This window comes from Sabethes cyaneus, chromosome 3 (genome assembly GCF_943734655.1).
Source record: "Sabethes cyaneus chromosome 3, idSabCyanKW18_F2, whole genome shotgun sequence".
Taxonomy (NCBI): domain Eukaryota; kingdom Metazoa; phylum Arthropoda; class Insecta; order Diptera; family Culicidae; genus Sabethes; species Sabethes cyaneus.
Window position 1 is genome coordinate 88,043,483 of NC_071355.1, and position 17,113 is coordinate 88,060,595.

The 17,113-nt window shown below is 38.2% G+C and overlaps 1 protein-coding gene across 1 annotated transcript; it reads right to left on the reverse strand.

Annotated features, from left to right (window-relative positions):
- Positions 1–12,289: 12,289 nt before the first annotated feature.
- LOC128739847 (uncharacterized protein K02A2.6-like) lies at positions 12,290–16,399 on the reverse strand. The gene has a single exon (XM_053835347.1). It carries the CDS (start codon positions 16,397–16,399, stop codon positions 12,290–12,292), a length of 4,110 nt encoding a protein of 1,369 aa, XP_053691322.1.
- Positions 16,400–17,113: the final 714 nt, after the last annotated feature.

A 17,113-nucleotide genomic window follows, 5' to 3' on the forward strand; every position in this document is an offset into this window, starting at 1 on the left:
CCGTGGTCACCAGCAATTCCAAATGCACGAACTCATCGATCTACCACTTCTAGTTCGTCAACGGTTACCGGGAGGCACGCTTTTGTTTCCTTTGAGCCTCTTATTTTCATGAATTTGGTCTTCAACGCATTTATTTTCAGCCCAATCCTTCTAGACTTCGTTTTCAGTCTGGCGTAGATTGCCTTCATCGTCGTAAAGTTTCGGGATATGATATCAAAGTCATCTGCGAAGCCTTGGTGAGCATCGTGCCTCTCGTTTTGATGCTCGCTCGTCGGATCACCCCCTCAACTGCGATGTTGTACAGCATACAGGATAAGCCGTCACTTTGTCTCAACCCTCACCGTGACTCGAAGAGTATCGAGGGTGTTCTCGAGATGCACACGAAGCACATCACTCGATCCGATGTATGTGATCAGTCGCGTCAGTTAATCCGAAAAACCATGTTCGTGCATCATCTGCCAAAACTGTTCTCGATCGACTGTATCGTATGCTGCTTTGAAATCAATAAAGACGTGATGCGTAGGCACGGTGAAATTTCTGCTAGATCTGTCGGGTGGTAAATAACTGGTTCCTAGGGCGCGAGCCCTTATGAAACCCACCTGGTAGTTCTCTACGAAACCTTGTGCTATCGGTAACAGCCGGCGTAAAAGGATCTGGACGCCTTGTAGGCGGCGTTTACGAGCGTTACTCCGCGATAGTAGCAGCAATCAAGCCGATCACCCTTTTTATACAAGAGACAAGCTACTTCTTCCTTCCATTTTTTCGGTAGCTTCTCCTCCTCTCAAACTTTGGAGATAACACAGTGTATAGCCGTTGCCAGCGTTTCTCAACCTTGTCTATAAAGCTCTGTCGGTAGGCGGTCGGGGGACCAACCTGATTTCTAGTTTGACTTCTTGAAGATCAGGTGCTGAGACATTATTATCTTCCATGCGCACTACTCGGTTAACATCCGTTCTACCTCCATCTGCAACTTTGCCATTGAGGAGTTCATCGAACAACTGCTTCCACCTGTCGACCACCTTGTGCTCATTTGTGATTAGATTCCATCCCTGGTCCCTACACAAGTCAGGTTTCGGTGTGTACCCCTTACGAATTTGGTTCACCTTCTCGTGAAACTTGGTCTTCAATGGCCGAGCGTATTCTGCCTGAACCGTCTTCGAAGTTTGAAGAACCTAACTCCTTGGAAGAAAGCAGTGCCTCATCCAGTATTCGCGTGTAGGGCTCGGCAGATTGCAGGTTATCTAGCTGCCTGATGGTTAACCGAGGAGGACGGCTTAGACGTGTCTGACCACTAGTTGGTGGTCAGAGTCAATATCCGCACCCCGTGTTAAACGTATGTCCGTGATGCTAGAAAAGAACCAGCCATCTATGAGAACGTGGTCAATCTGGTTCACTATACGTTGGTCAGGTGATCTCTAGGTGGCTTTGTGGAAATGGGAAAAAGATGCTTCTGAACACCAGATCTTGGAAAGCTGCGAAGTTTCGCTGGAGCTTGACATAATCGATAGGGTGGAGTCGATCTGCGATCTAAGTGTTACTATCGACTCTAAAGTGCGATTCAGTGAACATGTACGAAACAAGGAGTTTTGTGCACGTGGGTTCATTCATCGTTACGTCTTCAACTTTACCGACGTATAAGCTTTATAGCTCGTTAGTACGAAGCATTCTTGAGTACGCTTCCCCAATCTGGTGCTCGTATCAGCTAACATAGGTTCTCTCTGGGGTCAGTCCCGGCGTAGTGGTTAGCATTCACGCCTCTCACGCCGAGGATCCGGGTTCAAATTCCAACCCTACAGAAGTCACGAATGACCCAAACTGGTTAAAGTGACTAAAATCTAAAAAAAATATGTTCTCTCAATAGAACGAGTGCAGAAAAAGTTTTTGCGATTCGATTTGCGCAATCTTCCGTGGAACGATGCAGATAATCTTCCCATTTTATCATCCCTATTTAGACCGGTGCCAGTTGATCAAGTTGGAGCCTCTGTCAGTTCGGCGTAGTTATCTGCAGTGAATGTTTATTTTTGACAAAATTAAAGGAACCACCGATTATTCTGCATTACTGGAGCAGATTTTTTTCAACACACCCTAGCGACGTCTCCTGGGTATGTCATTGCTGGTCATTCCTCATCATCGAACTTGCTTTGGTCACTATAACCCGTTCGATTCGTGCCTACGCGTATTCAACGAAGTTAAACATTACTTCGACTTTGAGTTGACGAGAACGGTTTTCTCGAATAGAATAAGATCAAACTTAATTTAAGATATTCAGATCGTACAGACGTTAATCGAAGGCGGTGCAATAAAGTTTTCTTTATAAAAAAAAGTTTTCTATTCGTTCGTCTCGGTGTGCAGACTATTGGATCCTATCACCGGTCTTTACATTTCTTCGCTACCGACCTTCATATCCCCGATGTCGATCTTGATGTCCCGTGGCGAGCAGCTGTCGTACGTTGCCTCCAGCCTTGCGTACAACGCTTCCTTCCCATCGTTGGATCTAGTCTCATACGGGCAGTGGACGTTAATGATTCTGTAATTAAATAAACGGACCTTTATCCTTGCCTTGATAGACTCATTCTCTCGTTGATCCAATCTTCCAATCTATTAAGCGGTTCTGCATACTGCTCAACACTACAAAGGCCGTTCCCAGTTCGTTTGTAGTGCCATCGCTCTGGTAAAACTGGGCCTTTCCGCCGCGGATCTACCAAGCCTTCTCTGCTTTGTGACTGACTGACTGATTTGCTGCAAAGCTACGATGCCGAGTTTACGCGGGTTTATGCTGTTCGAGCAGCATCCGTTCACCACCACCGAAGCTTAGCGGTCTGCAGTTCCAAGTAGGTACCGAGTATTCATTCGTCGTCTTTGTTTCGCCGCCTAGGTTGATGCTGAATATTCCGAACCATATTTGCTTGAATGCTGGTAGTAGTTTGATTTAGGTAGGTTGCCTCACTAGGTGCACGCTACCAAGTCTCGAGATGGGGCTGCCATCTTATAGTGCCGAGACAATACTGTGCCTCTTTCCCTGTCGGTATACGAGCTTAGTTTCCTACGGGGTTGGTTACCTAATCTCCGCTAAGGTTGCTCGTATTCTGATGCTTGTACCACGGGGAGGAAGGGATAGGAGTTACTGATAAGAGGTTAAGAACCACTATGGGGTCTGTATTACGCATTATCCAGCCGTTCACCAACTTTATAATATACCTCTTTATTTAAAATAATAAATAAAAACTGATATACCAAAAAATCCCGGTTTTTAAGAAATTTTGCAGTGGTTAATTTTGCTGACAATTTCCTGTAACGATACACGCTCATTTTGAAATCAGTACACCAGTGACATCTGTAATTTATATATTGAGAAGGTAATAAACTAATGACTAACTATTAAATTTATTCAGTGTGGATTATACAATTATCGCACCCCTATGTTCCTTACAAACTTCACGTACGTAAAATAACAAAAATACGCGATTGCATAACACTTTTATGTGAAATTCTAGAAAAGCATGGTTACCGCCAAACGCAGATCAACCCTGCAGTTGGTTCCAACTTCATCAACATTAACATTGACATTGAAATCAGAAACGCACTAGCCGAATGGTCCTCCAATGAATACAAACATAAGTAGAGCCTGTCAATCATATTTGAAGTGTACACGGTTCAGTAAAAGTAAACGAAAGACTTGAACTTGCAGAGAAATTTAATTGTTGAACTTGTGAAAGTGATTTACTGGCTTCTCGTATGTGCTATTCCAACCCTAATAGAAAGGTGTTTCAGCACTTCCAATTTTTATTGGGTCAGGCGTGTGCTCTGTACAGCTGCAGTCGTTCATATTCATGACCGACAACTATTGAGAGAAATTATTGGTAATTTTTCACTTTCAAAAGGCTAAAAATGCTATTTTATGATTCGGTTATATGTATATTGTCATCATATCGATGAATTTAAAAGGGGACAATATAAAAGAGTTCCATTCAATTCAATCATTATGCATAGCTGATAATCGCATAGGTATAAGCCAGATTTTTATTCATTAAATTTTAGTAACTCTCTTATCATTATCATGATGGTCAAATTATGTCAGAGTCATTATATTTTGTTGTTCTTAACACTCTAGCGGGTCGCTTTTCATTTTTCGCTTTTGAGTTGGGGGGAACATACCTACCTATTATTGTATTGATAAATAAAAAATGGCTTAAAAGATGATTTTCCCAAACTTCACTAAGTCAACCTGCGAGTTGTGAGATTAAATTTACAGCTTTTATCTGCCGCAAATTAAAACGGATAAAATTTATACAGTTGGTTAAAAACCAAATCAATCAAAACCAGTTACAGTTGTACCCTTATCGCTTATATCAGTATATCACACCTACTGTGAACGGTTGCCAGCTTGACGGAAAGTGCCTTTCACGAAACCTATAAGTTTGTCCCCAGGTTACGAAAGATGCATTCAATATCTGGCATCGAGTTACACCAAATAGACCTAGCTATGTTGTAATAAATAGTGACGACGATTACTTCGGATGGACAAGCGGCTGAAAGTCTGACGAGCGCACTCCATGGGGTAACACTCCACAAAATTATCGATAATGTATTGCTTTCGTTGATGTGGAAGAAACTAATTACGTGTTTTAACATTTCTTTGATCAGGTGCTTGACTTTGTTTGAAAAGTGTTACAAAAAATTTAAAGTTTCCAACGTAATCGCAAACTAGCGTTTGTTCCTATATCCATTCCATTTTCTATATTTACCGGGCAAGATTTGTGTAACAATTTAATCCGTAGCTGCCTTGTGTTGGCAAAAAACGTGCGAATTTCGTATGATCGTCAAGCATTTCGCACAGTTTGCCAGGTTTCAGCATGCCGAGTGTGTGTGTGGAAATTATAAGGATTGAATTGATTTTGGCTTAATCTATCGCATCTTTGATCATCTTTCGCCAACTAACGCCATTAGCGCCGACAACAGCAACGTCTCAAATAACCGTAGCATAAATGAATAGCACCCAGCAGCGCGCACAAACTTGTCCGTTGCATTTTAAGATGAAAGCCTGGCTCTAAATGATCACAACACCCATAGACCTAAATGATTTGTGTAAATTTTAAAATCTTAAACTCCGTATTTTCTTCAGATAATATGGATAAAAAGATTGTTGGAAATATAAAACTAAAACAATTCATTTTTAAAAGAGTGTCTAAACAACAGCACCAAAAACATAAAAAATCGCTAAAACATCGTAATACTGATGTAACTAAGCAGCGCCGATGTTATCCATAATTAGTTGTGTTCAGTAAAAGCTACAAAACATCAGCTCTTTGTTGATTAACCTATCCACTCCGCAGCGCAGTTGAGATTTATGAAAAAGTTTACTCATCTGCCTCGCAAAGCAGTGCGGATAGCATATAGTTTCGCGAATGCCGCGAACTCGATAATTAATATGTTTCATTTCCGTACCGTTACAATAGCAATCACGGGCAGCAGCCGAAACAATATTGATTGTTTCGGCTAATTAGATCGATAACCTCTCGGCTTTCGTTTTCTATGTTTACCATCCGAGTTATGCAGTATGCACGGTAGTAGGATTAGATGTCAGCTGGGTTTTTCGTGGTGTTTCTAGGAACATTAAGTGGGTTGATTGTGAATTTTTATCTACGTAAAGTCTGCGGCTGATATTGATGGCAATTATTTATGTTTAACACACATAATCAACGTACATGCGTTTAAAGAAGTAGCGGAAGTCCATGAATATTTCGCAAATGACCAACAATAATTTGTTTCTTTTACATAATCGTCTCATACTTCGCGCAGACGATAGTAATGTTTGATTATACAATGTTATTCTAAGCGTTATTACCTGCTCTATACTGAAAGTTTTTTGCTCAGATCATCTTCAGTGAAGGAAACAGTTTTATTATTATTATTAGTTACATTTAAAACTGGAGTCTTCAAAAGTACGAAACCTTTCATAAAAGTGGGATTTTATGATATATCATCAAATGCACCGAAGTCATCCAAATAACTCAACGTGGAATTACACTTTTATCAGCGTTTCCACAATTTTCGTTGCACTTTATGTAAGGGCACAATGCGCCCCATTAGGGTCAAGGCCTGTGATTGTTTAATGAGGCTCCAAAAGATTAAGGTCCAAAAGCGGAATGTAGCAACTAGCTAACTGCGTAAATATCGGTTGTCCTGCGACATGTTGCGAATAAATATAAATAGTAGAATTGAATTTGGAAAAGTTTTCTTTTTTATTTAATTTCAGGTTTCGTATTCTATTAAGACGCTCCAAAAACTTCAGTCAATCGGGAACTGTTCCATAAATGACTGTACAGGGATACCTCGATATAAGACAATTTATAATTTCCAAAAGTTGTTTTATATCGAAATTGTCTTATATCGAAACATGGTTTTGTTCAAAAAAAACTACAAAGTATACAGCCCTAAGGGTCGTACGAACGAGTGACATAGGACTATATCAGATCATTAGATCATAGACTAATGTAAACTGCATTTCTGGCATATGTATTTTTATAAGGATCTGTAAGTGCCATTAAGAGAAAAAGTGAAAAATTCAGATTCAATTCTTCATTGAATGCAATGGTGGCTTTGAAAATACGTGGACGGGGGTTCATAAGTACAACGCCTACAACCATTGAGATATAGAGATTGCTTCTAAAAATTACTGGTGTGCATCATAAAGGTTGAAATAGTAATGAATGACCAGCCCACAGATTATTGTATTAAATATGGTTATGCGTAGCTTGACATGTTTCAATAATCTTACTTTATTGTTGTGGCCTTTAAAAGGGCCATTGGTTACAAATAACATTAAAGCCAAAGCACGTTCATCGCAAATATGCCATTCGAATGTCCTTCTCTTTTGACATGAATGGCAACAGGTACGTAAGTTAGCGGCGTCGATTCACTGCCTTTTGCTCCGAGAAGGTTTTACTAGTTTACTTTCACACCTTTCCGCTTGTTACATAGCAGAAAATATGCCACTTACGCAAAAATTTCTGTTTTATTTGTATGAGAGTCCTGAGGGGTGAGGGGTCTCAAACCATCGTAAAATAAATTCATGCTTCCAAAAACCTACACATACTAAATTTGGTTTCATTTGCTTGATTAGTTCTAAAGTTATGAGGAAATTTGTATTTGATTTGTGATTTGTATGGGAGCCCCCCTCTCCTCTTAGAAGGGGAATGGGTCTCAGTACACCATAGAAAAAAATCCTGCCTTCTGAAACCTCCACATGCCAAATTTGGTTCCATTTGCTAGATTAGTTCTTGAGTTTTAAGGAAATTTTTAACGAAAGCGGAGAGTTACCTTTATTTATGATGGCCGATCTGTAATCTACAGTCGCTGTAGGTAAAACCTTCGAAAAATATTAGCATGCCTTTGGCAACTTTCTTCAGGTCAAGTTAACATTTCCGCCCTTGATTATTGTTCTAGAACTATGAAGCGTACGTGAGCGAAGTTGCCAAAAGCAGATAAACGTTTTTGAAAAGTGCACTAGACGCCATTAAGCGCGCGAAAAGGTGGATACAAAAAAAAAACGCAAAATGGCATTATTTAATGACCAGCTAGAAATCTAAAAATTTAGTTTTGATAAGTGTTACACTGCAAAACAATATCGTTCACAAATACAGCTATTACTTATTTGCCGTGCCACAGTGGGGCAGATTGAGCCGGCGCTCGGACAAAACCTCATAACTTCTTTCATATGCTTCGTAGAGCTTTATTGTCTTCAGCAACATTGTTTGTTATAAAATTTCGCATCTTTTTGTTAATTTTAAGTAGTTTTATTTTCATTCCTATAGATGGCGTTGAAGTCTAACTTTTTAAATAATGACTTTAGGAATATCGTGTCTTCAGAAAAGTTGTTTGTCCTGTAAAGTTACGTAAAGTTACTGAACATACCAAAATTGTAGGACTTACGGGAATCAAGTTATAAATATTTTAAATATCCAAACACCTTTTTTTCAGAATGCAGTAAAAATTGGTAGTCAGACGACCTCCTATACAAATTATCACAATCTGTATATCAAGAGTAATTTAGTAATATTATACTGGTATAGGGTATATCAACCATTTGTGGACCTTTCTATAAATTATTTTGAACTCGTAACGCTAAGCACCCAATCGATGGCACTTACAATATTAGTAACTTTCGAATAAGCCTAAATATAACAATTTATACTGCAAATCTTTAAATTTTACATATTTTTTAAAACAGATTGAAATGTCCATTTTCCTTTTATGGACCCTTGTAGTTTACAATAGAATAACGACCGAGTCCATTAAATGAATTCTAGTGTATTTTGCATGGAGAGGGTCCGCTAATGGCATTGTGAACCATATAATGGACCTTCAAACCTTCCTGCAAACACGTATCAACATATTCGACTCAAAATAAACAAAATGGATGCTAGTTCAATCGAGTTGAAAGTCTATCCGAACATATTCTACTGCCAATTTGACTTGAAAGAGAGCTAATTGGGATATAGCTGTTAAGTGGTCGCCTTTCCAATGTCCTAAATGCCCCTTATCGACTCCAATGTATCTCATAACGATAATAAAGTTGTGTCTTATTTACACAAGCATGACTATTCAACGTACAGCAGGAATGAACTTCGCACTGGCGCGCGCATTTACTACTTTGTAGCCGAAAATACCGAAAAACATGCATTCGCAAAACTTGAATATCTCCGAACATCGCAACTAGTAGCAGCTAATTTTTTGCTTATTACTAGTTAACACCTTGAATGTTGATTTGATGGTAGTGTCAGAGCGGAAATCTGTGGAAATCCTTTTCTACACACTATTGAAAATTGACAAAAATAACAATTTTTTTTGTTCTAAAGCACTTCGTCAGAACAAAACCTACTAGTAAAAAATCTGTCTTAATATCACCTAAACTATTAGTTTATAATCCCTTTAATGTGAATTGTCTTTTAAAAGTATAGAATTTTAACCAGCATGGTAGCTAGATGCTAAAAGATTAAACGATATTTATTTTTTCATTTTCCAAATTTTTTTTACACTGTGTTTCACCTTCTTTAATGCCTATTGAAAAAACACTTATTAAAACAATTTATGCATATTTCTTATAGATTCTATGTCTGCTATACGTAGAATATTAGGTTTGACGGAATATCTCAAATAAAATTTTTGAGGTTTTGTCCGAGCTTTTTCGGGTTCTGCCCCATAGTGCGTGCTGATAGATTGTATGTCTTAATGCAACATGATTTATATGATAAATTGGATGGAAAAAATGTTGGATGCAGTAAAATTTGAAATCCAGCATCCTATTTGCATTCTAAATAATTGTGTTCAGGGCTCGCCTGTATTTCGTGCTCCGATTGTACTTAGTTGACTGTACTGACTCAACTATCTAAGCAAAATATATGTAGAAAAAGATAGAACAATACTTAATACAGCAATATTGTATAGATAATAATTAGTTTTATACAAATGCTGCAGACGTAACTTTTACCAAATTTTGCATGGCTAAGGCGGTACAGTAAATTAAGAAAAATCGAGCACAAAGAGCAATACAGTTCTGAATATGTACTTAAGGTGAAGTATAGATAACTTCGTTTCACCGAAAGCATGCACACTTAGATTTTATCACCGAGCACGGTAAAATAAATTGCCGAGATCCCAACAGCTGAGATCTCGCTGAAAATCTCTGTAAAACATTGAAACACCGAGATCTTGGAAATCCAAAACATCAAACAACTGTCAAACTTTACCGACAATCTCGGTATTATTTTTCCAAGATATTCGGTAATCAATACTGAAACTCGGTTGAAATTGCCGAAAATTCGTAAAGCGTAAGCGACCCAAACTGTCAAATTTTAACGAGATTTTCTGTAAAACACTAGCTGAAAATGCCGAACTACGGTATTAATATGCTGAAAACTCGGTATTTTTAATAAGTTTATGAAAATCAATAAAAATTTGAATAAAACCATAAAACTATTCTAATCGTAGCATTCGCATAGTCTAAAAAAGCCTGCTACTGCATTGCAGCCAACGGGGATGTTGTATTCTTTCCATGAGATGACCCATTGGCCTCCACACTGCAACATCTTACCACGAATTACTAGCACTGGATTCACGTTATGGGTTGGGAGGGAATCGTCAACCTAGAGAAATGTTTTTCATATTTTATCTTCCAAAATTCAGTACAGCAATTAAAAAAGCTTACTCCAATCCATTGCACCAACCCGTTCAAAGGATTTTCCTGTATTGCGGCTGCATCACGCGTGCGCTTGCAGCCTCTGGTAGGGTTCTTAGACCGAATGATAGCCAGGGATCGAAAAAAATCTGCAAGAATTTATGCGTTAAAATTAAAGTTAAAACATTCACACATTCATAAACATTCCATTTACCATCCGAAATTTCATTGAAGAGATGCCGATACGCGGTTAGAATTTTCTCCTGCCAGATCCGCCATTGATCTATAAATACTGTCGTACACTTGTGTATTTTACGAAAATCGATGTCAATCTATGAAAAAAATCATCCATTTTCACAATTTTAACTTCACCGGTAACGAAACTGCTGTCGATCGAGCACAGTTAATTTTTGACATTGCTTTCCGAAATCTCGGTAAAACAATTTGGGGCTTTTTTCGGTAGTATTTAACGAAATTTCGTTAAAACGATATTGAAGTACCTAGATTCGGCACTTTATTTTACTGATCTCGGGGATTTACTGTTTTACTGATCTTCTCGGCAAATAATATTGCAGTATCTCGGTAAATAAGCGTCATTTCCGATATCTCAGTAAAATAATATTCCAAGCTACGGTAAAACGAGAAATGTTTACCGATATCACGGAAAAACAGACCTATTTTTGTGTAGTTCGGTATTTTACTTTACCGAGACTTTATTTTGGAATTAAGTGTGTGCGTCAATCCAATAAAGGCCTTATAATGTAAGTCATGTCGAGTACGGGGAGAACGGACAGGTTGGCGGCTCATTGCATGCCCAAAACGTAACAAACTCACTACTCACTCATCAATTGTTGACAATTGAGTTACCGCCTTTTCAGCGGTCGACTCAGTCGAGTTAGTCGACAAAATCGTGTCGCGTGTTACAGTCTTGCAAAGAGGCACTCGAAGTGACTTACATAGTTGGGCCCATAGCTACACTGTTTCGTGCCACTGACTCCTCCATGTGCTGTGTAAGGACCGGGACTACTGCTAGACGTTGAACTATCATTCAAGAACCACTATAACAGTATCATTTCAAGAGCTAACCCACAACTAGGATCTATTTTCAAAATCACTGATAAGTGTCGATATTCTGTATGAACTCGGTCCTGGGCTAATCATCACCAATTCGTAGAGCGTCTCGAAACTCTTAAGTCCGTTTGAACTTTGGTTTCAACCTGATCGCTGGCTCGTTGCACATTTGGCCGCTCTATTTCTAGTTTCGGTGGAATTTTTGAAGAGAACGGACTGCACAGTCGTCCGACATCGTTGTGAGGTGGCCGGTCCACCGTAGTTTCCCAACTTTCGCCAAGTGTACGATGGGAATCATTTCTACTTGGTAATACCTGCAACTCGTGGTCCAAGAGTTGGGTATACTCTTTGATTGAAGCGTCTTGCGGAGGGAATAGTAAGCTCAACTTTCAGCTTGAAAGCTTCTTCTTTTTCAAGCCCTATAATGGTTACTGCTGGCGTGAGACAGGGCTGCATATTATCAACGCTGCTGTTTCTCATCATTATGGATGAGATGCTATTGACTATTGACAGTAAACCAAATCGAGAATTGCCTAGCTGACGACATGGTCTTATCGCATAACGCTGTGAACATCCGCAACCGCAACCGAAAGTTCATAGGCAGTAGGTCTGAGGTCTCACAGTCAATGTAGCAAAAACTGTCTAATGTAGTTAAAAGGTATTAACCTTTATAAACTTACTCCACGAATAATAACCAGAAACAGATATTAAGTTATTCAGCTAGTATGTATCATGCAAGGAAACTTTCTTTAAATTAAAGATTAAAACTCATAAAATCACTTAGCGACTCCGTACGTCAGCACGGCTCAAATACGAATCTAACTATCTAAAATTCGGTATTGATCATTACTCAGAGAGTACTTATTTTTAGTACAAGGTAGCTTTGAACGTGTAATTAGAATTGCACAAATTTCAGTATATAACAGTTCTCCGATTTTCAGAAAATTCTTACATGAATTCAAACGACTATGGTTATTCGAGACCATATTATTTTATGGATAAGATGATAATGATAAAATGGATAAGCCACTAGCTGTGGAATTAATTTTCTTCTTTTTCACTTATCGAAAATTTAGCTCTCTTCGGTGAAATGCTTCGAATGATTTGACGATCCTTGGCCCTCGTTCGAATTGGGCTCCTCGCCAGCTCGTAACACCTCTTCCTCTTTTGTCTCCGTTCATCAATTTCCTTAGTAGTGTCTCGAGACCCTTTGCTCTCATCGTATTCTCCGACTCTGCCGTTACTCGTTGCGAGTACTACTACGGAATGTCGTTTCGGCTCATGTAGCATCTTAAGTTGGTGCCTATGGGCTATCAGCACATGACTCCCCAACGATACCTGAAAAATATTTTTAGATATTTTTTTTATTAATCTTGCTTCCAACCATTTATCCAAAACGTCTTTGTTATTATTTTTATAATACAGCCTATCCCCTGCCACTAACTTGTCAAGACCATCTACTGGAGTAACTGCCTCATAGTCACAGTTAATAACATTTTCAGGAGGCTTGTCTATATATCTTTTATAACTATTTATTGGATTAATTAAATCCAATATTGTTTTAGGATTGAAGCTAAAAACTTGCTCCGAAGGAAACCTTCCTTCAGTACCAAGAGAACCATTTCTATGGTTCATTAAAAATAAATTTAATTGATCCTCTATATCCAAGGATTTCGTCTGAGTATCTAAAATAAACTTTTTTAACACATCCTTGACTACACGTACCAACCTCTCCGCTTGCCCGTTGCTTTGTGGGTTATAAGGAGGGCTTTTAAAAACTTTTATTCCTTGCCGTTCGAGGAAATTCACAAACTCACGTGAACTGAAAGGTGGTCCTCCATCTGTGACCACCACATCTGGCAAGCCGAAACGTGCAAAAATGGAGGCAAACTTTCTATTAACCATTTTTGCCGTTGTACCATGGTACATAATTTCCACCTCCAACCATTTAGAGTAACTGTCAATCACCAATAGGAACGTTTTTCCCCTGAAGTAAAAAAAATCGGCGTGGATACGGCTAAAAGGTCGCGTAGTCGGTAGCCATGAACCTTCGGTATGTGGATTAGGGATAACCCCCATCTTTGCACATGAATTGCATGTTTTAACAAACTCCTCGATATCACCATTCATACCTTGCCAATAAACTGCCCGCCTGGCAATTTTTTTCATTTTGACGATACCTTCATGATTAGAATGCATTAATCTAAGTATGTTAGATTTTAAGCTGTTTGGAACAACCACTCTACTTTCAAATAAAATAACATCGTCGACCACCTCCAGTTTTTCCTTTTGCGCATAAAAGTTTCTAAATTCTTTGCTTGTTGCTTTTGGCCACCCAGAGACTGTAAACTTAGCTATTTCCTTTAAAAATTGATCATTTCGCGTCTCTCTAGCAACGCACGCGAAATCTAGAGGCAAATCGTTTGTAAAGTTTAGACTATTTATTTGTTCTTCATCTAACATACGTGGAACCTTCTGATCTAAAGGGAAACGACTGCAAAAATCTGCGTTCCCCATTTTAGACGCTGGACGATACTCAATATCAAAATTATAGATTGATAACTCCATAACATACCGTTGTAACCTGGTGACATATACCGAATGCTTACCATGCTTACCAAATATACCGATCAACGGTTTATGATCAGTAAAAACTGTGAATTTTTGACCGAAAAGAAACTTGTGGAATTTCTTCAAAGTGCAAACTAAGGCCAAGGCCTCCAGATGCAAAATTGGATACTTTTTTTGAGCGCAATTCAAAGAAAAGGACGTAAAACAAATAGGTTTCTCTATCTGTCCCATTTTATGAGCCAAAACTCCACCCAATCCATATGAAGATGCATCCGTTACAACCACCAAAGGCTTATTTGAATCGTAAAATTCGAGTAATTCTGCATTCAGTAGATTCTCTTTGCTTTCTTGAAATACATCATCGCATTCTTTGCTCCACACGAAACGTACGTTTTTCTTTAAAAGATTGTATAAAGTACCTAGTTTGGTAGACATATTTGGTATAAACTTGTTATAAAAATTTATAAGCCCTAGGTAAGCTTTTAACTCCGTAACGTTTTCAGGCGTTTTGGCATTTTTAATTGTTGATAACTTTTCAGGCGATGGCAATAACCCGTTACCAGTTACGAGATGCCCTAAATATTGCAATGATTCTACAAAAAATTTACATTTTTTGAAATTGACTCTTATATTTGCATCTGATAGTCTTTCTAGCACAAGCATTAATTTATCGAAACAATCTTTAAAGGTCTTACCCGCCACCAGAACATCATCAAGATAACTACACACCCCTTCTAGTCCCCTTAAAATTTGGTCCATGACCTGCTGGAAGAGTGCAGCACTTGAGGATGCCCCTTGGGGCAAACGATTATATGTATACAAGCCCTTAACTGTATTAATCACAACATATTTTTTTGAACGTGTAGAAAGTTTTAATTGTGTATATGCTCCTGCTAGATCCAACGAGCAAAAAACTTTGCTATCAGCTAATGTAGCAAAAATATCTTGAGCAAGTGGAAGAGGGTAGGAGTTGGGTATTAATATTTTATTCAACGAAACTTTGCAATCTATTACCATTCTAATCTCTTCATCTTTTTTTAGAACCGCGATAACCGGGGAAGCCCATTCACTTGCTTTTACCGGCGTAATTACATCCTGCTTCTCAAGCATATCTAAATGTTCCATGAACTTATCTTTAACCTTATATGGCACTTGGTAAGCACGTTTAAATATGGGCTGCTCCGGTTTGAAAATCAAATCTGCCTCATAGCCTACAATTGGTTCAGAAAAATCTTTAGTAAAAATTTTTGAAAACTTGTGTTGAATTATACTCATTGCGTCCTTGCGTTGATCGTCTATATTCCAATTTTTAATCATATTAATGCTAGTAAATTGATTCTTCCATGCAGGGTAAAAAATTTCCAACCAATCTCGGCCCAGTAAAGGAGTAAAATCTTTTTCACTTTTCAAAATAATAAGCTGACCTTCACCTTTAATCTCATTAATAACAATATTAACATGCATTTGACCAACTGTACATAATTTGGCTCCGTCAACGACCGCTAATTTTTTTCCGCAACGGAGAATCGGTAGAAATTTGAATAAGCGATGATACAAGATTTCACTAATGACCGTAACTGCAGACCCAGTATCGATTTCCATTAACAGTTTTCGATTTTCAATAATAGCTTTTATCATGCAGGGCTCATTGATTTTTTTTATACTAGAAATTTTCATGCAGCTTAAGTCCGACTCAACACTAGATTCACGTAATTTCATGCGATCGAATTTGTCTATTGGTGCCGTTTCCTTATTCTGATCCTGATCTACAAATTTAATGTTATCTCTATGCATTAGGCGGCAGTTTTTCCTAATATGCCCTTTTCGCTTACAAAAGTTGCATATTGCGGTACTATAATCATTCCAATCACGTTTATGCCGATTAAAACCACGTTCCCAACTCCTACTTCTTGATCGATATCTGCGATCGTCATTATTTCTCCTAACATAATCATTTTTAAAGCCGTTGTAATCACTTCCTCTTCTGTCATACCAATCACCTTTTCGACCCAGTCTATTCTTAATAGATAAAACTGCTGATCTATCGCCTTGCTCGCTAATCAATCGAGCCCGTTGTCCTGCTAGCTCGTCATTGATAATCATTTTTTCCACTGCATCCAGCTGAATATCGTCCTCCATTAACAATTTATGTTGTAAAATTTTATCTCTAAGCCCTATTATCAGTTTATCTCGTATGGCTTCATTTTTAAATTCACGAAAATTGCAAGTTTCCGCTAAAAGCTTTATAGCAAGAACAAAATTTTCGGCTGTTTCGTTTTGTCCCTGACAACGATTATAGAATTTGTATCTGTGCATTAAGGCAGGTTCAGTTTTATCAAATCTTAATTTGAGCTTATTTATTATGGTATCGTAAGTTAATGAATTAACATCTTGATTAGGAAAAAGCAGCTTAATTTCGTCAAATACTTCATCTCCACTTAGCGATATAAACCAAGACTTTTTTGTTTCCGGAGTTACATTGTTCAAGTTACATAATATTTCAAAGCGTTCTATATAATTCGTGAAAGATCTTCCTACGTGAAAATGATCTATGGTTCCAATCATACCCGGTGTAGACATTGTATAATAATTGTGTTCACTATATACCAATGAGAATGAGAAAAAAAAATGGTTACTCACGGTCTATCCAGTCTATCTCACCAGAATTCAACTCTACCAAGCGCTCACGTAGGACACTCCGCAACAGCAGCAGCAACCTATCGAACTCCAAAGCTTTATGAGAACGTATCCGCAGCCTCCTCTCCAAAGTAAAGTATCTCCTATAGTTACACTGAAAGCTTAAGCTTCACTAGTTGACCAACTCATGCAATGACCCGTTTACGAAATACTTTCATGTAGCACTCTGCTTCGGTAACTCACTCTCTAATCGAAAAGCTCCGTCGATAATAGATATCTGGTAACAATGAGGATGATTATATCGGATAAGAAAAATGGAGTCAAATCCACGCTACTTTTATACTACTTAAAATCCACTTCCACTATTGTTATTTCTACACAATAAAATTTCGCGAAATATCGATTTTAACACTGAGCTGTAAGCACAATTATTAGTTTTTCTACTGTTTCAAGCTTCCCTTGGTATTTAACCTCAAGGAAACTCTTAATCTGCACCTGCTCACACTGGAAACGAAATTTCCGTTTGAGCTGAATCCTTTGGTTTTTCTCGTCGCCACTTAAAAGGTATTAACCTTTATAAACTTACTCCACGAATAATAACCAGAAACAGATATTAAGTTATTCAGCTAGTATGTATCATGCAAGGAAACTTTCTTT

Coding starts and splice junctions, on each gene's coding strand:
- LOC128739847 (XM_053835347.1), bottom strand. CDS start 16,399: ATGTCTACACCGGGTATGATTGGAACCATAGATCATTTTCACGTAGGA.